Raw genomic sequence first — 24516 nt, 5'->3', positions numbered from 1 at the left:
AGGGAGAGCAGTGGGTGGGAGAAGGCCCCATCACATGCTGAGGGACAGCCCTACGTATAGACAGAACCGCTTCCCCAGCCATGAAGGTTTGGTCTGAGGAGGGTGGTCAAAAATACAATCAGCCTGTCAAAATCAGCCAAGGCACTCAGTCTTCTCTAGCTGGCAACCCAACCACTTGGCACCGGCTCCCACCCCACCTTCCTCAGGGCCTGGTCCCCTCTCAGAATGAACCAGACAGTCATTTTGCTTGGGTGCCACAGAGGAAACAGGGCTCTGTTTCCCTCTCTCCTCCTCCTCCTCCTCCTCCTGCACTGCTGCGGGATGACTGCCCGCCATGCTCAACACTCCCTGCTGGTGGGTGAGGATATCCATGAACTTGCTCGACAGGTAAAACCTTCCCTCCCTGGGAAGTCTCTCCCTGCATTTTATGACTGCTTACCTCTGAGCCAAGGATGCCTTTTTGGCAGCTCCAGGAGAGGGCCCTGCTGGGTGCGGAGTGCTGTTTTTCTCTGGGATTTTATTACTTGCTTCGTTTCTCGGGGTGTCTCAGTTGGCCTTCCTTCAAGCTCACCATTGCTTCATCACTATCCACTCTTTTCCTTCCACCAGCCCTACAGAGACCCCACACATGGCAGAGAAACCACAGGCAGCACCTGGCAGTTTACGGAAATCTCTCTGGTGAAAACACCTCTGCTAAGCCTTGCTACAAGCTCTGGGTAGATTTTGAACCATCCAACATCCTTGTGATGTGTCTCATGGGCTGGGGAAGAGATGGGGTTCATGCAGGACCTCTGCTGCTGCTGCATTACCATCTCCTCCTTATCCCTGGCTCTGCTCAGAGCAGCCCTGACAGAGAAAACCCAACCCCTCCACATACATACCCATTCTTGGGGATCACAGGGTTTCTGAGGTTTGGTCAGGTCAGCCTCAGAGATGCTGGCCTCAACCTCTTGAAAGCATGCAACGTGAGTGAAGAGCTTGACTGACCAAAGCTGGCGTGCCGCTGCTGCCTGGGGAACACTCTCAAGGACTGACCCTGGATGCTGACCAGCTCCTCGTCCGGTTGTCATTTCCCTTGTAAAACTTGCTTTCCCAGTGCAGAAAGGTTAGGCTGTGCCTAGCACGTGGCTGCATCCTAGCTCACTTGGGAGACTGATGGTTTTACCTCTCAGAGTGAAACTCAACACCACCCCGGCTGCAGGTGGACCAAGTCCCTGTCCTCCTCCGTCTGCAACCAGGACAAGCACTGACAGGCCCCAGCTCCCCAGCAAGCCTTTGCCCAGCTGGCATGTTTCAGCTCTGCCTGAGGAAATGCAATGAGCTCCCTCTCTGCATTGCACCAAGGTGCCAAGCCCAGCTTCACTGCTGGCTGTGCAGTGTGGGACTTGTGACCACAACCCTGGCTCTCTCAGGGTTGAGATAGCTGGGCATGCTGTGGTGGGAACCTAAGTGGTGTGGCAGCTGCCCTGCTCTGGCTGAGTGTCTGTGGTCTCCTCCTGCTGAAACATCACCCCTCAAGGGCAAACCTGGCGGGCACCAGTGAATGAGCTGGGATGAAGGTGAAGGCTGCCATTACATCATCAAGTTTGCATTCGTGCAGCTTCCCCGCATCCTCCAACCACAGTGCCAGGTGCTCTCCTTCCCCCTGTGGCCAGCCCTGTGTACCTGCAGAGGATAGGGGGCACTGTTCTGTGCAATCTGGCTGCTCACTCACTGGATCAATAACTGCCCTCCATATGAGTCTGGAAATGGGCAATGCACATGCGTTTGGGATTGCTGTACCCTCAGAAGGGATTACAGATGGCTGTGGATGTTTCTCCCATCCTGCTACTTTCATGGAGATTTAAGTTCCTGAAACTGCTGCTAAGGGGTTTAGAGCAGTGCCTGAATAGATTACATCCTTTTACACTTTGACTTGGAAAGGCAAAACCAATGTGCTATGGTTCTGAAAAAGCGAAGATGAGACCCTTGTAGTGATGCAGCTGATGGAGCAACAAGTAAAGCAGCAAGCAGGGTATCTGGTGTTCATCAGGAGTGGGTGAAGAGTACTGCATAAGTCAGTTTTTGAAGGGAGGATAATGTGCAAACTGGAAAGCATACATCTATAGCAATTAAACTATAGAGCACTGGTGGAGGGCATGGTCCCCTGGAAGTATGACAGAAAATGCGTAGCACAGAAGGAGCTGATTAAGCATGCACAAAAGAGACCTGTGACTTGGATGCAGACTGCAGGGCTGTTGGCCACATTGTGTGCCATTTTCTCCCCAGGACACAGCCTTCTGCTTCCCAGCAACCAAGCTCTCCTGCGCAGAGACGCTTGCGTGACCAAGCTGCTGCCGACTGGAGCTGTGGGCTTAAGTAGGAATGAGCTGTGATGAGAAACAGCTCTGGAGCAGGGAGCTGCAGCTGCAGGGTGGCTGGCTGCACCCAGGGAGCCAGCAGTAGTTAGGGCCCTGCAGTGTCAACAATGTTTAGTAAAAGAAGCTGACACCCGAAGTACAGCCAAAATTGTCTGTGGGTATAAATCCAGCTTTTCAGCTCTTGGGAAGGGGTCTTGTTGAACAACTCAGAGGAATGCAAGATTTGAATGTGCAAAGGGACAGGATTTCACACTCTTTCCCCAACCAGCTGCCATTTATCAACCCATATTTCTGTGAGCTCACTCGTATTGGCCGGGATGACCCCCCACACCATCCCATTCTGCTCTCCAATTTTCAGCTGTTCACTCCTGCCTGGCAAGCCTCCTCTCTTGTCGTGAAAGCATTCCTGTTGCTGAGCATCAGACTGATGTGAAAATAACTGCAGTTTTTGCAGCACCAGCTTGCATTGGATTTACAGATCTATGGAGAAACTCTGATGTGGAACCTCCCACTCCTTTCCTCCTACTGAGACAGACAGACAGACAGACAGTAGGCACAGGCAACAGCAAAACTGAGATCTTGCTGGAAAGCAATTTCAGCTGCACTTCCTTCTAATCAGCTGTGTTTTTGTTTCTTACCATGGCCAGCACCGAGGCCTCTAGGTATCACCCAGCTGTGTGCTAAAGGACAGGGTAACAGCTGGTCTTGGTGGGTTGGATGGTGGCAGGGATGCACAACTCACACCGTTACACAAGGAACAGTCAGGCAGTGGAGTCTCTGGCAGTGATAACAGAAGAGTAAAAGGAAAGAGAATATTTCATGTGAATATTATGAAATGGAAGAAAAATCTGGCATTGATTAACTCCAGCATAATGGAAACACAATACAGGAGCCTTCTACTTCTAGATTTATTTTCAGCCTAAAGAATAATAGTCCAGGGGATGGGACTAGACTGATGCCTTACCAGGGTTGTCTGATTTATTATGCCTTATTGCACCTGGCATATCATCCAAGTTCAAGAGACAAGGAGCATATAAGGATCATCTTTTGCAGGCATCTTACTGTTCTGCATTGCAGAACATTGCCAGGAAAAGAGGAGGAATTATGGGTATTAGACAGGATGCCTCCATGTTCTGAGCTTGGAGGCTTGCTGCCAGAATAAATCCCAGGGTAATTCACAGACTCTTTTTCCAGGTATATGTATCTCTTTCTAAGTCACTACAGGAATCAGACAGGTTTTCCTGATGCAGTTTGTGTCCCATTGCTGGACATGCTGTCCTGGAAAACTTAGGAAAACTGGAAAACACACTCAGAGGAGTAATGACAGATTTGAATTGCATCAGCAAGCAGTACTATGAGGTCTGCCTCAGAACCCATGACTTAAAGGGTGTGCCAACCAGGACAGTATGCTACTTGCAATGATCAGCCACCCCAATCCCTGGGTTGACCTGAGGATCAGATATGCCCCTCTAGAAGGACTGTTCTACTGCTGCTGGGTCATCAGCAAGTGACAAGTGACCAAGAGGAAGACTACTTCTGTAGGAAGCTCTTCTGAGAATCCTTAATAACAGGCTGCCCCAACACATAACTGACAAGAAAGCAGCTCAAAAACCTGAACCAACAGGCAGATTTCCAGCAACACTGGCTCAAGGGAATTAGAGTGCTTATGGCCAAACAGGAGTCAAACACAGTGTGGGATTGCTCAATGACATGAGCAATCAAAGGACATAGGTCCTTTCAGCCCTGAAATTGTTGTGGGAAGGCAGCTAATGAGACTGTGATGAATTGCAAGGCAGTGAGTATCATGAAACAACCTAAACACATTCTCCACTGGAGGAGTATGGCCACGCTGTCTCATGAGCTGTGTCGGTTTCCAGGTGACCAAGACTGTGGCAGGCACATGGTCCTCCATTGTACCCGTGTGCTGAACAGCGGTATATTGCCATCCTTGTTGCCCGGAACGCAATAATCAACAACACGGAGGCAGAGTCTTCAGTGAAAGCTGCTCCCCACCGAGAAAAGAGGGGCCAGCCTGTTTATTCTTTTCCTTTTATAATCTTGTGGGTCTGGGAGCACATTGGCTCCTGGGGTTACTACCCCTTCACCCCACTGGCCAGACCAGCTGTCAACCAACATTATTTTCAGGCTGGAAATATGTAAGCAAAGGACAGTGAACAAAAACAAGAAGGGTTGTTTATGTTCCAAAGCGTGAGAAAGTGAAAGACTGACCCTTAATATCGCAACAGTAGCTAAAGAACTGACTCCATCTTACAAGCAAGTAGAAGGCTTTAAAAAATCTCAGAAAAACCAGGGCAACACCATCCTTCACACATCTACCCCCAACCTTGGCAAGTGCACAAATAGGGACTGGCAATGCTCTGTGGCACTCTCAGGCTCTGCCCAAACCCAACAGAATCAAAAGTCTCCAAACACTAGGCCAGAGAAGGACACTAAGTCAGGAACACCTGTGTTTCATGAAGGAAGCCTTGCCAAGGCTACAATCCTGTTGTCCCAGCAGGTGGAAAATCTTTAATCTACAGCCTACAAAGACTCAGTTTCCTCTGGCTTCTATGCTGCAGGGATAAACTACCTAACTTGCACATAGGCAGCTGTACACAACAGTGGAGTGTACCTGGAGGAAAGAGAAACGTGGATCTGAGTTGTTTCATCTTGCTTGAAACAGATCAAGTACAGAAGCAATTCCTGCCATAAATTTTACCCTGGTGCCACTTTCTGTCCAGCTTCTGTGGAAGCCAGGCTAGAGGTTCAGCAAGGGCAGAAAGGCTGGCACAGGACTTTTGAGTGACCTGATGGACAACCATGTCCATTTAAATGACAGGTTTCTCTCACACACAACGCGTGAAGAGAGCATTTCAGTGCTCAGCAATATCCTATACAGACTGGAAACTGCTAGTTGCTGGAGCTGCACATCCAGCAGGCAAAATCACAGGGCAGAACAACCTGGATCATCACAGGCAGCTGCCCTGTGATCTGGGAATGTTCCTGGTATCATATCTCCCTCGTCTCCATGCTGAAGGCTTACAGAGCTGACAGTGCTTTGCTGAAGTGGTGTACTGAAGCTACAAAGACCAGTATGACTCTGAAAGCTGGTGGAGATCTTAACAGTTTTCAACTGCCCTCAGCAAGTTCAGCATCTCCCAGGGAGTACAAGGAACACCAAAACAGTTTGTCTGCCAGGGGCACTTCCAATACATTATCCACACACAATTCCCAGGCAGAGTCCAACTACAGCAGCAGTTCCTAGATGTGCATAGCCATGTAATTCTTCTGGGCTGCCTGGTGAGTTTTCTGGGGTCAGAGTCCATAGAGCAAATGAGGCAGCAGTACGGAAGGAAAAAAAAGATAATGATAGATGGCAAAGGGGAACCTGAAAACCCACATTATGGTGGGGAGGGGACAATGCCTTGAGTAAAGAGTGAGGAGAGGGAAGCAATGCTGCAGAGGAGGGACTTCTACACACACTGCTGCTAGAGGAAGAGTAAATGCTGGTTGGTTCACTTGGGCAGGCAGTAACAGGTTGCTGCTCCTCACTTTCTTCTCCTCCTCCCCCTTGCTTTAGCTGCGGCAGGACAGGGTGGCGCCAGAGCTGCCTGCCTTGGCAGAGGGGAACTCTCACATCAGGTTGGGCAAGTATTGAGTGAGTTCCTAGGATCGTGATCCTTTCTTGGCTCTGGAGGCACTTTCCCATGCAAAAAAACCCCTCCTCTGTCCTGTCAGCCTCAACACCTTTCCAATTCTCCCACTTCTATTACAATGTCATGTGGCTGAACATTAACAACTTCACAGCCAGGATGATCTCTAGTTTCTCATGTTAAAGGCATCTACTCACCAATTAATATCTTTGGGCCCATCTGTTGTCTACCTGAAGTGTCAGTCACTTGACAAACTTGACAATTTTCCATGATGAAATGGCTGTCTTGGTTGATGAGAGGAAAGCAGTGGACATATACCCTGACTTCAGAAAGGCCTTTGGCATTGCCTCCCACAAAAATCCGCTAGAGAAGATTATGGAAGTATGGGCTGGCTGAAGTAACAGTGAAGTGGACAGGAAACTGTGTGAACAGCTGGGCCCAAGGAATGCTGATCAGTAGCATAAAGTCTAGCCGGAGGCTTGTAATTAGGGGTGTCCCCCAGGGGTCAGTACTGGGTATTCTGTTTAGCATCTTCATTAATGAACTGTAAGATGAGGCATCAGGAGAGTGTACCCTCAGCAAGTTTGCTGGTGACACAAAACTCGAGGAGCAGCTGACACACCAGAGGGTTGTGGTCCCATCCAGAGTGACCTTGATAGACTGAGAAAATGGGCTGGCAGGAACCTCAAAAAATTCAATGAAGAGACATGCAAAGTCCTTCACCTGGGAAACAATAACCCCAGGGACCACCCTAAATACTGGGGACCACCCAGCTGGAAAGCAGCATGACAGAAAAGGACCTGGGGTCCAGTGCTGGGTCCAGTTCTGGGCTCCCTAGTACAAGAGAGTCACAGACATACTGGAGAGAGTCCAGAGAAGGGGCACAAAGATGAGTGAGGGACTGAAGCCTTGCCCAGAGCAGGCAATGCTCAGCAGGTTGCAGCTGACATCATCCAGCCAGCAGTTGCCACAGTAACTGCTTTTATAGATGAAGGATAAGAGTTTTCTGGTGTAATGGAACGACTGCCACCTATCTGGATATTGTCTCTGTTGCACGGCAGGAAAGGGCAATGCAGTTTTCTGAGGATGAGAAAATAAATACCTTTTCCTACACTACACCAAGTGGGGCTTCCCATCTGCTCCATTCTCCCGTGTGCTGCCACAGCTCTACATTTGACAGCCCTGTCCTCTCTGGCAACTGCACTCCTCCCCTAAACACTCAACCCAAGAAAAAAAGCTGCATTAGACAAGAAGAAATCAGCTGACTTAGGCAAGAACCATTGCTTTTTTCAGTTTCAACAACAGATGTTAACTGCAGCCCTACAAGACCTATACCAGAGGGAACCAAAGCCTGAACCTCATGAGTATCCCAGACCCCCTATTGTGAGCAGCTGAATGGATGTCTGACAGGCTTGGATAGGGAGCTCATCATCCCCCAGGGGTGCTCTCAGTCTAGTTTCCTAACAAGATCTGCTCACACGCACATTCATTACATGCAGGAACGACAGTAGCAGGGGGAAGCCACACAAAAACCAAAGCCTGGCAGACCTGATGGAGCCCTACAGTGCTGCTCCATCCCTGTTCAGAGCAGAAGCAGCTGCACTGACATTTACAGGACAGAAGACACCTCTGCCTAATGTCCTCACCTACATGATGAACCAAGGGAAGGACAAATAAACCCTTCTGCTCCAAGTCCACCTCTGCTTCTTAGCAAAGCCCTCATGGAGAGACACACCAGATGAAAAAAAGCTACATGGTCACAAGAGATAGGGATCAGCCATCATCTCTGCTGAGCTCTGTTTTCAGCAACAGTCACATGAAAAAAACCTACTCTGCAGGCTCACCTTTTGGAATCCAAAGGACAAACTCCAAAGTATCTTTAGGGAAGGCCCAAACACAGACTGGAACACTTACCAGCTACTGGATTTCATGTTTCATTTCCAATGAGCTAGCCTGGGAGACTACAGCCTCCAGCATCCCATCTGCTGTCTAGGAGAACTGGAAAGAACAGAGCAGACAAGCGTTCACCCTCAAAGCACCCTAGAAAAAAGGGGGCATATTCTGGGTATGTGCTCACTGTGCACAGTCTTCTCTGTACACCCACATGTAACCAACTTAGCCTGGAAATTTGCAGCCGTGCTAAGCATTTCCAGCTGTGGCCCCAAAGTCACAACAACAGTGCTTCAAATTGCAGCCTGATACAAGAACTGAGAGCTCTGAAAACTAAACCAGGGTCTGGGTATCTCTAGGTTGGTAATCCAAGTTAGCAGACACATCAGGTCTCAATCTTGCTCTACTTAATGATGCAAGTGTTGGTCAAAAACTCATTAAGGGACTACCAGTCCTCTGGTAGCCTAATTGGACATGGAACAGACAAAAGAGAGAAACAGGCATATACAAATGGGACTGATTAAGATGACAGGCAATCTTCAGAAAGCTCTTTGGATCTTTTATTTTGGAAGGCTGTTTCCTAGGATGTTTTGGACAGAAAAAACAAAGAAGGAAAAGGCACTCGCACCTGAAACTATCCTAGGGAGAGCAAGTTGATCCAATTCTCCCACATGAGCTGACACCACACTACCTCACACAGAGCATAGTCACTGAATGTTAAATGCTGATCTCTCAGGCAGGCGATGTGATACTTGGTTGCTATCAACAGCAGTTAAAGGGGTCTGACAGACAAAGGGGAGGATTGGCTCCTGTATGAGGAATGGAGGCAAAGTACATTTGAGTCACTTCCAACTTCTCTCACTCAATCTGTTTTCTCCCTCTAGGCTGGGACTACAGACAAACCCAGGACACAGCAAGATATAGTCTGGTTAAGGTAAACCCAGGAGTACGGTGACAGCCACCTCCCTATCACTTAAAGCATAGCATAGTCAAGAAGGGTCACAGCAAATCCTTGCCTGGACAGTTCTCAGCCCCCTCTATGTACATAATAGAGATGGCATCTCACCCCAACCCCAGCAGGGCCACACAGACAGATCACTGGGGTCCACCTGGCTAGCAGAGGGCAGCCTTCAGGTGCAGCACAAGAGGCCACTGTTCCCAGCAATGAATCCCCTATGCTGTGGCACACAAAAGCAGCTGGCAAGGGTTGCATCGCCCAATGTTCCCACTGACCCGGCTGGACCCCATGCCCTCTGGCACAGCCCCGCCAGCCACCTCCGCTCCGGTTCTGAGGCACCAGTGATCCAACAAAGGGCAGCTCAAAGACACTATCCAAGACACTATCCACCACACTACCCACTGTCTTGTCTACCCAGCAGCACCCCCTTGGGTGAGGAAAGGTCCTGCCATATCCCTACCTGTGAGGGCTCAAAGATACCTGGGGTGGTTTCATCTTGATGGGACCACGAGTGAAAAAAAAGAGATAATTTCCAGCCTATGCTCACACTTTATTATATACAGAGACACAGTGAGTGTAAGAACATCAACATGGGACTTGGACAGTAAGGGATGCCCAAAGGCACTACCTTCTGTCCCCTTGGTGCAACCAGTCAGCATAATTTATACAAATAATACAATATTTGAACAATAAATAAGTTTGATAAATTAGATCAAGAAATTAAAAAATGTAGAAAGACAAAGCAGCAAGGAATGATTCTGAGGACTGTGACACATTCACAGCAGTGACAACACGATCACTATCTCACCTGCACACCAGCAGCTGGAGCACAGACCCCCATCAGCACTTTTCTCTCACTGTACTATGACAAAATCCAACTGAGAAGGGGCAACCAGGGAGAGTCATACAGTTCACTAGTGCTGTGTTGTCATGGTCAAGGAGCCCTCTGTCCTTCACAAGCCCCTTCAGAAAGAGTGCTGAAAAACAAGGTACAACTGCAGACCCACTGTGCAGTCACAGCTTGTCTGTTTGGCACAGGAAAAAACCCCTCAAACCAGTCTCTTCTGTCCTTCAGATGGACACTTGCACAGTTAAACCCAGTAATTAACTGAGTCGGGGCAGGGGGGTAGTGGGGAAAACATCTCTGAGGAATAGGAGAGAGAAGAAATGAGGCAATGATTTCTTTCACTTGTGGGAGGCAGAGGTGCTCTCATTCATGATTCCAGAGCCCTGGCACTGACAGACACCAGGTGAGTGACAATGCCAGCAAATCCCCTGGCAAGGAGGGGGTTACCACAAGGACTGCAGGGATGCAGCTCAGAAGTCAAGAGCTACAAGTCAAAGGACAGCAGTAAAAGGCTGCCACTGGTTATCCAAGAGAAAAATACTACTAAAACAGCCAGTTCCAAACCACTGCAGGAGGAGAGGCCACGCAGACACTGATTTCACACCCCACCCTCCCCCAAGCAGCTTCGAGGCCTCCAGCTCTCTCTCAAAGATGCTGGCAGCTGGCAATGAGGGAGACAAGGACTCTGTTCATCATGGATAGCTCTCAGCAGAAGAGACAACTTAAAACCTGTCCCCTCCTGCCAATCCCCTTCCCATTTTGCCCCCAAAGAAGGATGTTGGCATGTGAAGAAACCAGGAATTGAGGGAATAGGGCAGTGAGAGAGAAATGGGAACAGATGGAGATCTGGGATGGGGAACCTGACCCCTCTGCCCTCACACGGACAAACTGTTACTCATCCAGGCCTGGTATCAAGTCTGCAATACTGTCCACATAGTAATTGGGCACCAGATCCTTGGCAGCAGCGTTGTCGCTGGCCATATAGGCCTGTGCCTCTTCCAGACGGGAAACACCTGTCAGGGTGAGAATGGTGGCAAGGCCGCAGTTCTTGCCGAAGAGGATGTCTGTCTCCAGACGGTCTCCCACCATGAGGGTGCGGCATGGGTCGACACCAAAACGCTCCACGATGCAATCAAACATGTATGTGTTTGGCTTCCCCACCACCAGCGCCTTGCGGCCCGAAGCCGTTTCCACTGCGGCTGTGAGGCTGCCAGTCCCTGCAGGGAGGGAAGGAGGAGGAACAGAAGTAGCTGCGGGAAGCTCGGCATCCCGGGTCCCGCCACGGGATAGGCAAGCGGGATGCCTGCAGCACCGCTTCGGGAGGTGGCAGGGACATGCCAGGGCATCCCTGCGCGTCCGGCCGCTCAGGGAACGCCTCACCCGCGCCTGGGACAGCGAAGCCCACCCGAGGCGACCCCCGCCACCAGCCCCTTCCCCCCGGGGCGGCGCGGGACGGGGCGCGGGCTCACCGGGGGTGCGCTGGCCGTCGCTGAGCGGGTGCCAGGGGTCGGGGTCGGTGGCCACCAGCAGGCACTGCGGGTCGCGCAGGTAGCCGCAGGCCTGCGCCAGCTTGGCGAAGGTGAACTGGTCGTCATAGCCCACCAGGACGGCGCGCACCGGCTCGCCGGGTGCCGGCTCGCCCTCGCCCGCCAGGCGCAGCCCGGCGTCGCGCACCTCGCCGCGCAGCCCCTCGCCGCCCAGCACGAAGACGCGGCCGGCCCCGCTCCCGTTCCCGCCAGCGCCGAGAAGGCGCTGGCGGAGGAAGAGCGCGGAGCAGAGCGCGGAGCTGAAGACGTGCTCGGCGCGCACGCCGCGGAAGCCGAGGCGGCTGAAGCGCCGCTCCAGCTCGGCCACCGAGCGGCGGCTGTTATTGCTGACGAAAAGAGCGGCCTTGCCGCTGCGCCGCAGCCGCTCCAGCAGCTCGGGGGCGCCAGGCACGGCGCGCTCGCCCGCCCACAGGACGCCGTCGCAGTCGAAGAGCAGCCCCTGCGCCGGGCCCAGCACCTCCCGCAGCCCCGCGCCGCTCAGCCGCCGGCAGCTCGCCATGCTGCTGCTGCTGCTGCTGCTGCCGCCGCCGCAGCCGCCCCGCCCCACTGCGCAGCCAATCACCGCCCCCCGCCGCGCCCCGCCCCGTCGCGCAACCAATCACTGCCCCCGACCTCCCCGCCGCCACCAATGGGAGACCCTGACGCTCCCAGGGGCAGGGCCGGGCAGAGAGCCGGCCCCCAGAGCCGCCACGGCGCGAGAGGCCGGGGACAGGCCCGGCCGCGCTGCCCATTGGCTGGAACCGCCGTGCCTGGCCGGCGCCCCTAGCCGTGCCCGCGCGGCCCCGGAGCGCCCCCTGCCGGCCGGCGGGGCCCGTGGCGGGGGGGTCGTCATTACCGCCCGGGACCGCATCTCCGCCGGCCGGGGGCGCCGGTCGCGCTCCCTCCTCCTTTCCTCCCCGCTGCGGCCCCCGGGCTGCACTTTCCAGCACTTCAGACTGCCAAGTGTGCCATGCTCATATCGGCCTGCGACTTTGACACCAACTTTTCAAATATTGGCAAAGTATCACAGAACCGCTTAGGCTGGAAAAGCCTTTTAACATCATCGAGTCCAGCCTAAGACCGACCATGTCAACTAGACCATGGCAGTAAGTGCCACATCTTTCCTTAAACACCTCCAGGGACGCTGACTCCACCACCTCCCTGGGCAGCATTCCAATGTCTAATCACTTTCTGTGAAAAAATTCCTTCTGCTGTCCCACCTAAACTTCCCCTGGTGCAGCTTGTGACCTGTGTCCTGTTGCTGCCTGGGAGAAGAGGTGGATCTTCACCTGGCTACAGCCTCCTTTCAGGGAGTTGTAGGGAGTGATCAGGTCACCCCTGAGCCTCCTTTTCCGCAGGCCAAACAACCCCAGTTCCCTCAGCCACTCCTAATAAAACATGCACTCCAAATCTATCTATCTATCTATCTGTATTTATATCTGTATTTATATATATCCATCTGTGTGTTCCTGGGGCAATGCATTTTCAGGGAAAATGGGGCTGGGATCATGGCTGAGCATCCACAAATGGCCCTATGGGGCCAAACTGCCTGTGCTGGCTCGAAAGCTGCAGGCAGTGTCTGGGCCTGCAGAGGGAGATCTGGGCACGGGTCTGGGCCCTCACTGGTGGCTGGGCTCTGGTATGGACATGGTAGTGTGGGGAGGTGGAGACCGAGGCAGGAGAGCAAGAGAAGGCAGGCAAAGCATGCCAGGTGGTGTGAGCCAAAGGAACAAGGTGGAGGACCAAGAGATGCTGTCCCTCAGGCCACCCTGGCATTTCCACAGCACCTGCTGTGTCCCAGAGAGGTGACCAATTCCATCTCCTCGACCTCTGATTTCCCCATGCCCCTCACCCTGTTCAGTTCTCTGTGGGCTGTCCTTCTGGGGCCAGTGTGGCCAGGAGGCTTCCTTCAGGCAGTGGCTGTCCCTCCTCTGTGGTTCCCGGCACACAATCCATGGCAGCCACTGTGTCAGCCTCACCAGTGGAAGGCTTGGGGGATGGTGGGGCATCTCGGCTGTGGCGAGGTGATGGCTGTGGAGGGAGCGGTGGTGGGGTGGAGGGGGCTCGGCTGGGCACCGTCCGTCGTGGCAGGGCTTTGGGGCTGGCTGCCTGGGCAGGAGCCATGCTGCAGGGCTGCATCACGGGAGGTGGTGGCATTGTGGGTCGGGCTGGAGCTGGGCGTTTGCCTGAAAAGAGAGATTACATGAGCTGGGGTCCTCTCCACTGTGATCTCTCCAAAGAGCAGAGGGAGCTGCAGACAGGCAGTCGGACAAATTGACCCTTGCCCAGCTTCTGTCCTGAAGACACAAGCGCACACCAGCTTTTCTTGGGGCTTTTTCCTCTTCCCTTCACAAAGGGCCATGAGCTTTGACACTTCTTTACCGGAGGTGTTCAACTCAACACTGGAGGATGTACTGTGTCCATCCCATGGTCCCATCTTGGCTGTATCCTGGCCATGCTGCCCTGGCCAGAGGCCCTTCCCCTCATTTGGTCACAAGGACATCCCCAGTGCCCACTTGAGTGGGGAATAGCAGGATGATGACTAAACCACAGGAGGTGGCATTTGAGGGTATAATTTCCCAAGCTTCTGGGGTACCCTAACCTTTGCGGGTGGTGTTGTCAGTCATCATCGGAGCTGGTGGCCCTGCAGCTTCAGGAGATGGCCTGGGCAGTGCTGGGGATGCCGGCTGGGACCTGGCCTCAGGGTTCCTGGAGGTGCTGTGCAGAGAATGGGGGAAGTCAGGCTTTGGTTGTGCATCGTGGTCCTGGCTGTGAGGCACCTTGCAGCCACCTGTGAGAGTGCAGCGCTGATGTGGGGTGGGAGGGGGGAGAACATGGGGAGAACTGGGGCAGCCAGAGCCTCTAGCTCCCATCAGACTTACGCCTCTACGTCCAAAAGGGTGGGGGTGCTGGCTGGAGGGGTCGTAGGAGTTGGCTGTTCCACTGGGGCAGCCTTGCAAAGTCTGGTGTTTGTGGGTGGCATGAACATGCCCGAGACATTGAAATCTACCTCTGGGTGAAGAGAAAGGAGGAGGTCCTGTGAGGAAGCCACCCAGAGCAATGACACCACAGCAGAGAGCCAGAGCAGCCTCCCACTTCTTTCCTCCTGGAGAGGGAGAAATGTTCCTTTCTCTTCCTCTCCCTGTCACTCTCTGCTGTGGCCCACCAAGTGATGCCCTGGCCCTACCTCCGGGGAAGAGAGTGTCCACATTCTGGATGAGGGCTTCCACCACAGCCTGAATGGAGGAGACTGAGGCCAAGTCCAGTTGCATGGGGTCTCTGAGAGACAGGGGTGGAGGAGGCATCAGAGAAAGAGTTTGGGACCATTAACCCCAAATGGGTTTTTGTGTTCATTCTGCAGGGGGTCAGGGTCTGAAGGGAAGGCAGCCGAGCCAAGGGCCATGGCAGCGTGGGTAATGGGCCTTTTTCCCTGTTCTGGGAACCCTGGTTTGGTGTTGGAGGTCAGTGGTATAGAAAGCCACCCATGTCACAAGTGCTTTGGGTCTCAGCTCATTCCTCTACTACTTTGCAGAGTGGCTAAGAGGACATATGCTTGATGAAGGGATGTGCAACCTGGGGAGCATGGGAACAAGTGACAGGACTTGAGGATGGAAGAGGTGTAAGTGCTTTAGACCAGCCTGAAGGCTGCTGGATCAGCCTTTGCCATGGCATTTGTCTTCTGGGCACTCTAGCTAGGGCTAGGGAGCTGCCTCCCACCCCTTCAAACCAGATCTTACCCTGTGCTCTGCTGTGACCACAGCAGGTTTGGGCCCAGCACAATGGCAATATTGCTGGGAGTCATTTTATTCACCTCCTGGTGTTCAGCCAGCTTGGCTAAAAACTTGATCAGATACCTGTGGGGTGAAAGGAGGGTTCAGTAGGTGGGGATTTGAGGAGGGAATGGCTACCTCTGGTGATTGTGTGGGGCTGAAGAAGCCCTGTTCTGACAAAACACCTCAGATTGTTGTAGCTGTCCTGGGGCAGGCGGCTGCAGGTGTCTCGCAGGCTCTGTACACAGCTATCATTGTCATTTAAGCTGTAAGAGAGAAGGAGAAGCAGAGAGCTCAGCCTGTTCCCTGTGGCACAGAGGGACACAGTGGACAAGGAGGAAGGCCAGTGTTGGCTGCCCCGTGCAGGCCATAGCCCGGGAGATGGAGAGGTCCTGCTTTACTGGGCCAATGGAGGCAGGCATCCATGGAGGCACTGTGCTCCTATCTCCCCAAATGAGACAGAGCACCCCTGCTCCAAGTGCCAGGAAGGATGGAGGGGATTGACTGGGGGCTTTTTGAGACCTGCCAGGGATTTCCACCCCAGTGCCTGGACCCACCTGGCCACTTTGACCCATTCGTCATAGAGTTCAAAGGTCATCAAAGGCTGGGGCAGCTCCCGCAGGTAGGATTTCAGAGCACCTGGGAGGAGAGGGGGACCAGTGGAGCTGACGGCAGCTGAGGGATGGCAGGGACTGCCCAACCATGTCCCCCACCCTGCCTTGCTGGCTCTCACCAGCCACAGCATGGGGATCTGAGTAAAACTCCTCCAGGGCATTGGAGCCTCTGGCCAAGCTGCTCTTCAGCTTCCTCAGCACTGAGGCACCTGCTGCCAGCCGGAAGAGTCCCTGGGGATGGGATGAAGAGGGAAGGGATGCATTTTGAGTTTGGGAGGACTGCATCTGCGGGGGAGAAAGGTGATGAGGGGGTCTGGAGCACTTCCTACCTCCTCCTTCATGCCAGAAGCCAACAGCATCATGACACAGGCTTCGATGGGAAGCGCAATCTCCCGGCCCAAGCTCTTGAGATGTGTCTCTAGGGACACACCATAGTACCCTGCCATCGGGGTGTCTGTCGTGAAGGAAGGCTCTGCAAGAGGAAGGAAAATGTCAAGAGGCATGGTGGACACTGCGACCATCCAGCATTTGGCCATGGCAATATCCTGCTCTAAGTCAAACTTGGCTGGCTAGAAGCAGAGGCAGAGGCAGGACAGGCAGCATCCCCAGTCCATGTCAAGCTGTAGTTGCCAACCTACCAGCCCAACATGGTAGGCAGCAGCAGGTGTAGGGAGGGAAAATGAGCCTTTTCCAGCTTTGCTGGCCACACCTGTATCCCTTGGGCTCACCTGTAGCCCTTGCCAGGCTGCATAGAGAGCCAGAGGTTACCTGTCTGTCTGTGGCTTTCCCTCAGCTCTGCTAGAGCTGAGTCCAGAGATTCCAGTGACTGCCGGTGGTACTGGGCTTGGATATCAAATAGCTGCCAGACAGGGGACAGGCAAACAGCATTCAGTTGGCACCAGCTCCTCTTGGAGAGGTGCCCATTCCCAGGACATTGCACCCAGATGAAGACAGGGCAAAGAGGGAGCTGCAAGAGGAGCCCACCTGGGGTCCATAGGACTATGTCTTTAGTCAATGTCTTTAGTAAGGAGTAGAGGACAAATTGAAGAGGGGTATCAGCAGGACAAGCTGCTTCTTTGCACTTGGTGCTAGTGGTGGCATTAACCTGCAGTATCTGGAGCAAGGCCAGCTATGGGCATCTGCTGATGCCTTGATCTGTCCCCTGCCTTGCTTAGGGGCACTTGGTGTGGATGAGGGCAAGGCTGGGCTCAGACATGTTGCAATTGATGTTCACACACTGGGGAGAAGTGAGATAGAAGACTTACTTTGATGAAGTAGTTGGCGTAGATGTCCTCTTTGGTGGAGAAGTGGTAGAGGTCAGCCATGTACTCATCCTGCGAAGGGAGACATAAAGAAGAGCAATCTTCCATCCCCTCCCTGCACCCGAGGAAGAGGAGACACCTTCATGAAGCCCTTTCATCTGGTCTTGAGTGGTCTAGACAGGGTCTCTGGGTGCAGTGCAGCTTTCTCCTTGCTTCCATTAGTTGTGTTTGGGTAGTGGCAGCAACCTGTCCCATGATCAAGGTCCTGGCATAAGTGGCTCAGGAACAAGAGGTCTCTGCACCTTCAGCTCCAGTGAGCTCACGAGCTCTCTGCCAGATGAGGTGCTGGGCTTTACAGAGAAACTGGGCATAAGTGGGGAAAGTTAATGTGAAACTTCCCTGCCACCCATGACAGATCGTAGCTCAGCTGGTTCCCAGCCTGAGGGGACCCCATATGCTCCCTGATTTAGCCCCTGGAGCCTCCTCTCTGCAGCAGCTTGAGCTTTGAATTCCTTTACTCTTTTTCTTCCCTGGGCTTGGGCCATCTCCCTATTTCTGCTTGAGAGGCCCGTTTGCTTTCAGAGGGCAGTACATGCTGTCTGGCTGCAATCCACCTCAGCATGGGGTCACCTTGGACAAGACTATTGGAGGGTAGCAGGTCTGCTGATTCATAAGGGAGAGCAAGTAACCATCTCACCTTGCACTGCTCCACCTTCCTCTTCACCTCCTCCTCTTCTTCCTTCAAGATCTCCAGTTTGTTGGCAGCAGAAGATGACCCTGGGCCAGCACCAGCTCCAGTGCTGTTACTGGAACTCTTGGCAGCTTGGTTCAGCCTTTTGGGTGCGAAAGAAGAGGCACATTTATGGTCTCAGTGCCAGGAATGCTGGGTAGAACAGGTGTGCAGACTTCCAGAGAAATGTGGCATGGCAAGGGCTACCACTGACAAGAGTTGGAATGAGGTGATCTCAGCGTACCAAGCAGCACTGGGGCACTTTGCTGCCTTTAGCAGCAGAGCTGCCCTTCTCTCTGGTGCTGTGGACTCAGCATCTGAGCCCAGAACAAGATGTACTGAGAGAGAGGAGCTAGCTGGGTGCTCCTGAAGAGCTACTGGAAATTGACTCCCCAGGCAATAATCCTCCTCTCTCACCACAACCTGTCTGGGGGCTGTGCTCTGTATGTCCTGGCCCCCCAGGGCTGCAGTGTACCCCATACCGGCTCTTGATTGTGTTCCAGTCAGAAATCAACTTCTGGAGGGTCTTCTTGCGCTTCAGGATGGTGGGGAGCTCCTCCTGGGAGAGAGAGGGCCAGAGTGAGTGGGGGAGGCCTGGGAACACAGAAGGGAGTGGTGAGATTGGAGCCAGTAGGACAGCCAGGACTACCTCACTGAGCTTGTTGAGAGGCTGCAGGACGTAGTGCTCCAGGGCAATCTCAAACTCAGCCACGATTTTGGCCAGTGAGCTCTGTATGCAGCAACCCATCTCCAGGACTTTCCTATACGGGACAGAGATGAAATGACTGTGGGCTGGAGCCATGCCCCTCTCTGACCAAACATCCCCACTGAACCTGTACCCACGTGGGACCCTGAGCCAGCCCTACTCTGCAATGGGATGCTGAAGGTACTGGCTGCCCCTTCTCCCAGTGCAACACCAGTGTTTGCTCTGGGGACATGGTTTGAACCATGGCAGCCTGTGAGCCAAGACAGTGTCACTACCAGGATCTGGCATCTCTTGGGGTGACTCTGGCACTTTCTTCCACCAGTACTTACCCAAGGCTCGATTCTGTGTCCAGTTCCTTGAAGCTCTCAGCCATCGCCGTGGACAGAGCCATCAAGGGCAGCTTCTTCTGCACAGAGCCAAGGATTTGGGAGAGAAGTGGTGACACCATTGTGCCTGGGCACGCTGTGGTGCTCCTCACCACATGGCACCATGGGTGCCAGAGTTCATAGGGATTTGGGAAGGAACATAGACAACAAGAGCTTTGGAGGGTTATTCAATGCAAAGACATTGTCTCTCTTTCAGGAGTGTCCCAAATTAGTGATGGTTGAGAGGGTTGCTCTGCTCTGCTCATCCCAGGCACCTGCTGGGACCTGGGCTTGGCATAGCTTTGGGCCACTCTTCAGCAAAGTTGGCAAAGCAGGGGCCTGGCATTCCCATTGCTGGCAAGGAACAGAGCTGGGGTGAGCACAGGCTGCGGTGGGAAGATTTTTCTCACCACTCGCTTGTCCATCTCGGAGCCACATTGTCCCTGCAGGCAGGCTTGGAGCCTCTTGGAAACACTGTGAGCTGCTCGCTTGGCTGGCTCAATCCTCTGCTCAATCTGGGGACAGAAAAGTGGGACCAGGGGAGCCATTTTGTCAACCATTGGCACCTCGAGGCCATTTCCCCACTACCCAGCTCTGGGTAACAAGGGCCTGCTGTGTTGTTTTTGCATGGGCTGGTTTTTGGGAGTGGGGGGGGGGCACGGAGGTGGCTTCTGTGAGAAGCTGTCAGAAGCTTCCCCCATGTCCAGCAGAGCCAGTCCCTGATGGCTCTGAAGATGGCCACGCTGCTGGCCAAGCCTGGGCCTATTACAGATAGTGGTAATGCCTCAGTGAAAACATATTTAAGAAGAAAATCAAAACAAAGTGGGGACACAGTTTTTTCTAGCCAGAGAAGAGAAGGAGGTGAGAACATGTGAGGGAAACAACATGGAGACACCAAGGTCAGTGGAGAAGGAGGGGGAGGAGGTGCTCCAGGCACCTGAGATGCCTCTGCGGGTTGTGATGCTGACCATGGTGAAGCAGCTGTGCCCCTGCAGCCCCTGGGCATCCACGGGGGATGCAGAGATCCACTCGCAGCCCGTGGGGGAGATGCCCACGCTGGAGCCTGGAGGAGGCTGTGATTCAGTGGGAAACTTGATGGAGAGAGGGAGCCCTAGCTTCCAGGCTGGAGCACCCTGTCCTTGGAAGACGGCATCCCGTGGAAAAGCAGCCCATGCTGCAGCAGTTTTGGAAGGACTGTTGCCTGTGGGAAGGACTCACATTGCAGCAGTTTTGGGAAGACTGCTGCTCATGAGATTTGGAGCCACACTGGCGAAGTTCATAGAGAACTGTCTTGCATGGGAGGGACCCTGAGGTCTAGCAGAGCAGTGGAAGGACTCCTCTCCCTGAGCAGCAGCAGATCTTGGGTGATGAACTGACCAAAACCCCTGTGGGCTGTCCCCTGCATTGTTGATGGGAAGGAGGGAAGGGTTGGGGAAAGAAAAGGTGTTTTTAAGGGCTTATTTTACTTCTCATTATCCTCCTCTGGTTTTGTTAGTAATAAATTCACTTTGTACCTCTAAGTTTTGCGCTTGGAGTGTTTTCTCCTGCTCCTTATCTCAACTCATGAAACCTTCATTAAATTTTTCTCTCCTCTGCCCAGCTGTGGCAGTGGAGGGTGAGTGAGCAACTTTCGTGGGTGCCTGGCGTTTGGCCAGTGTCAAACCACAACACCTGCCCAGCATCCTGCCACAGCCCAGTGAAAAGGGAGCATAACCCCTGGTCAGGATTCATCCCTTTGTGAGCAGCTGGGAAAGCCCTTCCTGACTGCAGGAGCCTGCCAATCTCTTAACACCATGGTCCTGAAATCACCCTCTGGCACGCGGGCAGATCCCAGCCCCATGACTTGGACATGCTGGCAGGGTGAATGACAGGCAGGAGCGGGATAGGTTCCCACACCCAGGCACAAGCAGACACATGCATGCCAGCCCAGCCCATGCCTCACCTGCAGCAAATCTTCTGACAGGAGCTCAGTTGCTTCTTGTGCTCTGCAGAGGAAGGAGAAGGAACCATCAGCAAATGGGGATGACCTCCACCCAGCTTCCTTGGGAAGGCAAGTCCTTATGCATCCTACCCGCCTCTCTTAGGGCTCCTGGGAGCAGGAGACACAGGCCATCAGATACAAGCTATGGGTAGAACAAGCCTGTGAGAACAAGAACAGCAGGAGCAGGGCAAGGGAGCCAACTTTGCTGGCAGGTGGACACCCTATGAGACAGGGTTTCCAGTTCAGTGCACCTCAGTCAAAAAGTCCAGATGTGACCTGTGTTTTTGGAGTCAGAGTGCTTAGCAGGGCCACAACAGAAACGGGATGTTTACTGCCCCTGAGTGCCCATCTCTCCCCTGAAGGTGAGTCCAGGGCAGTGATATTGCAGTAGGGCACGTCTTTGTAGGCCATGGTAGTCAGTAGCTGTGGGGCCACTGGTACAGGAGCAAGGGTCTCCTTGTGGTCAAACACAGGTCCAAGACCAACACCAGCCCCTCCAGAAATGCCTACACAAACCCAGCTTTCTGTGGTTCTGCTCAAAACCAAATTCAAAACCCACCAGTGACCATGACCCTAAAACCTCCCCGATTCCTCCCGTAGAGGAAGCCTTGCTTCACAGCTTGCTATCATTGCTATGTCCCAGGAACCCCATTTGATTTCTGTCTGCTGTTGCTTTTTTCCCAGTTCGTGTTTCTCTCTTTTCACTGCCTGCCAAAGCCAATGTGGGGCAAGGATGTGGAGCTGCAGGAAACGTGGGTGGTTTGGTTGAAGATCATGTGAGGTCATGGTCCACAGAGGAGAGGCTCTGCAGCAGGTGAAGAGCTTGCTTCACCTGCTTGAGACTTGCCTGCCTGGGATTAAGCAAAAGGGAGGTGCATCTCTCATGGGGATGAGAAATCTTGAGGGAAGAGGGATGGGAAGAGGCATCATGCTCCCTTCCAGGGAACGCGAGGAGAGCAAGAGGCCACCAGCTTATAGGGGTTGCATTCCTATGGTTGATTTGCTGGGCTGGCTGAAGGACCTCAGTGGTTCAGGGGACATGTTTGGTCCCACTTAGCCACCCAGTGCTGGGAACTTGCAGAGGTGGCAGTAGGAAAGGGAGTGAGGGGGCTGGGCAGGGAGGACCCAGCCCTGTTATTTCAGTTCTGGGTTTTGCAAGGGGAGAGCTTTGGAAAGCTGAAGAGAAAAAGAAGGAAATGACAGAGGTAGGACAGGAACAGAGGGTTGTGTGTGAAGCTGTAAGTCCTCCATGGGTCCATCTAAGGAGGACCCCTGGTCCTCTCCTCAAAGGGCATTTTGGGCTGCTCATGCTGCTGGGCTGGCTAGAGCTATGCAGGGCATTTGGTTCTTGTGGAGCACCCCAGACTCAGCAGGAAGGGCAGGGCCCAGCCTGATCACCCTCCTGGTCATTGCACAGCCAGGGGCATGTGGCTGAAAGGTCCCTCCCCATTGCCCCACATCCTGGCAAAGCCAAGCTGGGGACAGCCCTGTTTCTTGGTGAATGCAGTACCTGTGGGCCCTGGGAGAGGTAGCTGGGCTTGAGGATCATTTACCACTGAGCAGCACCAATGCAGCCTTCCCAAAGCCCCTAAGCTTATGCTGAAGATGCTCTAAACGCTAAGGTTTTTCTCCCCCTTTCCCCTTTTCCCAGGCCACCAGCACTGGGAGGTCAGTCCAGCCCCAGTACAAGCCCTCCAGGACCCACATCCCACTCCCTCCAGTACAGGCAGTGGAGAAGTCCTTACCTAATGGTGGTGTTGGGATGGGACAGCTGCTGGCGCATTCGATTAAACTGTCTTTTCATCATCTTGAAAGTCAGGAGGACACCACAAAAGCTGCTCTGCTTGGCTGTATCCGCTCAGCTCCCCTCAGTAATACTTGGCATTGGATGCCCGCAGCCCCTCTTCTCCCTGGAGCCACTTTGCTTTTCCCGGAGGACCTCTCCGTCCTTACTCCTCTTCCTCCTTCCCTCGTTCCCTCTTTTTCAGTTTCCCCACCAGGTCCCCTCCCTAGTCCCTCCCTGGAATGCCCTGCCTGCTTTCTTTTCCCCTCCCTTGAGCTCCCTTCTCTCGCTCCCTTTCCTTTTCTGAGCTTCCTTCCTCCTCCGTCCGCCCCTCCACCGCAGATCAGGTAAGAACAGTTCAGAGAGAGCTCTTGCTCCGTTCTGTGTTCCTGTCACCACCCCACAAGTAAAAATAACTTCAGCCCAGCCTTAAAAGGGAAATTTTATTACAGCATACACATAACAAGGCAGGACAAGCACATACCGCTGCCGAGCCTGAGTGAAGGGCCCATGCTTTCTCTTGCTCTCTGTCTCAGCTGGGCTGGTTCCCCTTCCTTCCCGTGCCCACCACCAGCTGTGCCGCGGGGCAGCCCATGCCGCTGCCAGCGCCAGCTGGCTGTGCAGTTCCGACAGGGCACCTGATGTACACCCTGCCCTACCGTGTCACTCAGCTCTGCCAGCACTCCTCAGGCACCTCTCTGTGCTCACGGCTGCAGCTCCAATCTCTTCCCCTGCAACATACCCCCTTGCTGTGACAAAAGCAGAAAAGCTCAAGCAGCAAAGCCACCCCTGCACTCCTGGCCCTGCTTTCCCTCCCTGCCGTCGCTGAGGGTCTCTGGAACCACCACAGAGCTGCAGCTAACGGCTGTTGCCTCGTGCATTGGAGAGGTCCCTTCCCCCCGCTAGCAGAGTTCCTCTGAGCAGGGCAGCAGAGCAGCACCCGCAGTTGCACGGGGACCGCAAACTCCCGGTTCTCAGGCTCGGCTGTTGCCTGCTCTCTGCAGAGCTGCAGCAGAACTCTCTCTCTCGTTTTTTTTTTTTTTTTTGTTTGTTTGTTTTTTGTTTGTTTGTTTGTTTTTTTTTTTTTTTTGTTTTTTAAGACATCCACTTCGCACCACCACAGCTTTTGGTCCTGACTCTATCAGATGTAAATGTCACCTGATTTCTGGTACCTGCAGGTAGGGCTTTTGACTTGCACTAAGAGAGAGCAGAGGTTGTTGCTGTTGGCTGGGTTACACGGCTGGCAAGAGGCAAGCAGCAAAGGAAGATGAGGCAGAAGGGCCACGCCATCTGTGCCCTGAAGCCAGAGGAGCAAAGATTTGAGGGCTGCTAGGCTGTGCTTCTTGGCAAGGGTCAAGTCTCCAGTTACTGTACAGCAGAGCTGTGCTGGCAGCTGTTTTCAGGTGGTTATGGTGTGACAGAGCACCATTCCCTCTCTGCCCAGAACACTAGGATGTTCTAAACCTGTGGCAGAGCAAATCTGATCCCTCACCATCAAGCTCTGGGGGTGCTCCTAGCAGGCAGTCGCTTCAAGCACCTCTTGCAAAGATGTGGCAAAGCCCCCTAGATCCTCACTGGCTGCATTAAGTGGGGGATAGGCCATTCCTTATATGCAGTATCAGAGCTGTTCCAAGCCCTGGGCTGCTGATTGCCAGAGATCCCCCTTTGTACCCCTGAAATAAAACTGCCTCGTGGAGCTGCTTCCAAGTGCTGCTACCAGCAGTGGTGAAGCTGCAGTCATGTGGGGCACAGGAGCGACCTGAAGCCCCGCTTCCCATGGGCGGCCAGGCAGATTCCTGCCACTGCCTCTCCATGGGGCACAAGGGAACTGGGCAGCACACAGTTCACAGCCTGGAAGTGACTGCTATCAAAAAAGGAATTGAGAACTGCCAGGGGAATTTCACCATCCCTGCTCCCTGCTCACGGGAGCAGGGAAATCACTGTGGCAAGGGCCCGAGTGATTGAGGGATGAACTACAGGACTGAAGGGGCAGGATTTGAGCTTGGTGCAGAGAAGCTCCTCAGGTGTCCGGGAAAGTAAGTGGAAAAATATATTCCTTGGGTCAAACACA

The 24516-nt window shown here is 53.5% G+C and overlaps 2 protein-coding genes across 2 annotated transcripts; both read right to left on the bottom strand.

Moving 5' to 3' along the window:
• Positions 1–9390: 9390 nt before the first annotated feature.
• On the bottom strand, positions 9391–11811 carry PDXP (pyridoxal phosphatase). The gene is made up of 2 exons (XM_063395854.1): positions 11178–11811; positions 9391–10925 (listed from the first exon to the last, which is right to left on the bottom strand). Exons 1-2 carry the CDS (start codon positions 11752–11754, stop codon positions 10600–10602), a joined length of 903 nt encoding a protein of 300 aa, XP_063251924.1. The 5' UTR covers positions 11755–11811; the 3' UTR covers positions 9391–10599.
• Positions 11812–12649: 838 nt separating this feature from the next.
• SH3BP1 (SH3 domain binding protein 1) lies at positions 12650–24408 on the bottom strand. The gene is made up of 18 exons (XM_063395848.1): positions 22408–24408; positions 20624–20666; positions 19092–19196; positions 18646–18722; positions 18260–18371; positions 18093–18169; positions 17578–17713; positions 16884–16952; positions 16387–16477; positions 15948–16090; positions 15738–15849; positions 15562–15643; positions 15190–15270; positions 14972–15088; positions 14422–14513; positions 14117–14246; positions 13837–13952; positions 12650–13420 (listed from the first exon to the last, which is right to left on the bottom strand). The coding sequence occupies exons 1-18, from the start codon at positions 22467–22469 to the stop codon at positions 13092–13094; spliced, it is 1974 nt and encodes a 657-aa protein (XP_063251918.1). The 5' UTR covers positions 22470–24408; the 3' UTR covers positions 12650–13091.
• Between the last annotated feature and the right edge of the window lie 108 nt (positions 24409–24516).

This window comes from Prinia subflava, chromosome 4 (genome assembly GCF_021018805.1).
Source record: "Prinia subflava isolate CZ2003 ecotype Zambia chromosome 4, Cam_Psub_1.2, whole genome shotgun sequence".
Lineage (NCBI taxonomy): Eukaryota > Metazoa > Chordata > Aves > Passeriformes > Cisticolidae > Prinia > Prinia subflava.
Note: the sequence above shows the minus strand (reverse complement) of the source record. Positions and strands in the feature narration are given on the sequence as shown.

What these genes read in the sequence shown, in the direction of transcription:
- PDXP (XM_063395854.1), bottom strand. Translation starts at nt 11,754, where the DNA reads ATGGCGAGCTGCCGGCGGCTGAGCGGCGCGGGGCTGCGGGAGGTGCTG. An exon ending in CGACGGCCAGCGCACCCCCG is followed by an intron (nt 10,926 to 11,177) that starts GTGAGCCCGCGC and finishes CCCTCCCTGCAG; the next exon opens with GGACTGGCAGCCTCACAGCC.
- SH3BP1 (XM_063395848.1), bottom strand. Translation starts at nt 22,469, where the DNA reads ATGATGAAAAGACAGTTTAATCGAATGCGCCAGCAGCTGTCCCATCCC. An exon ending in ACGCCAACTACTTCATCAAA is followed by an intron (nt 16,478 to 16,883) that starts GTAAGTCTTCTA and finishes CCTGTCTGGCAG; the next exon opens with CTATTTGATATCCAAGCCCA. An exon ending in TGACAACACCACCCGCAAAG is followed by an intron (nt 13,421 to 13,836) that starts GTTAGGGTACCC and finishes CTCTCTTTTCAG; the next exon opens with GCAAACGCCCAGCTCCAGCC.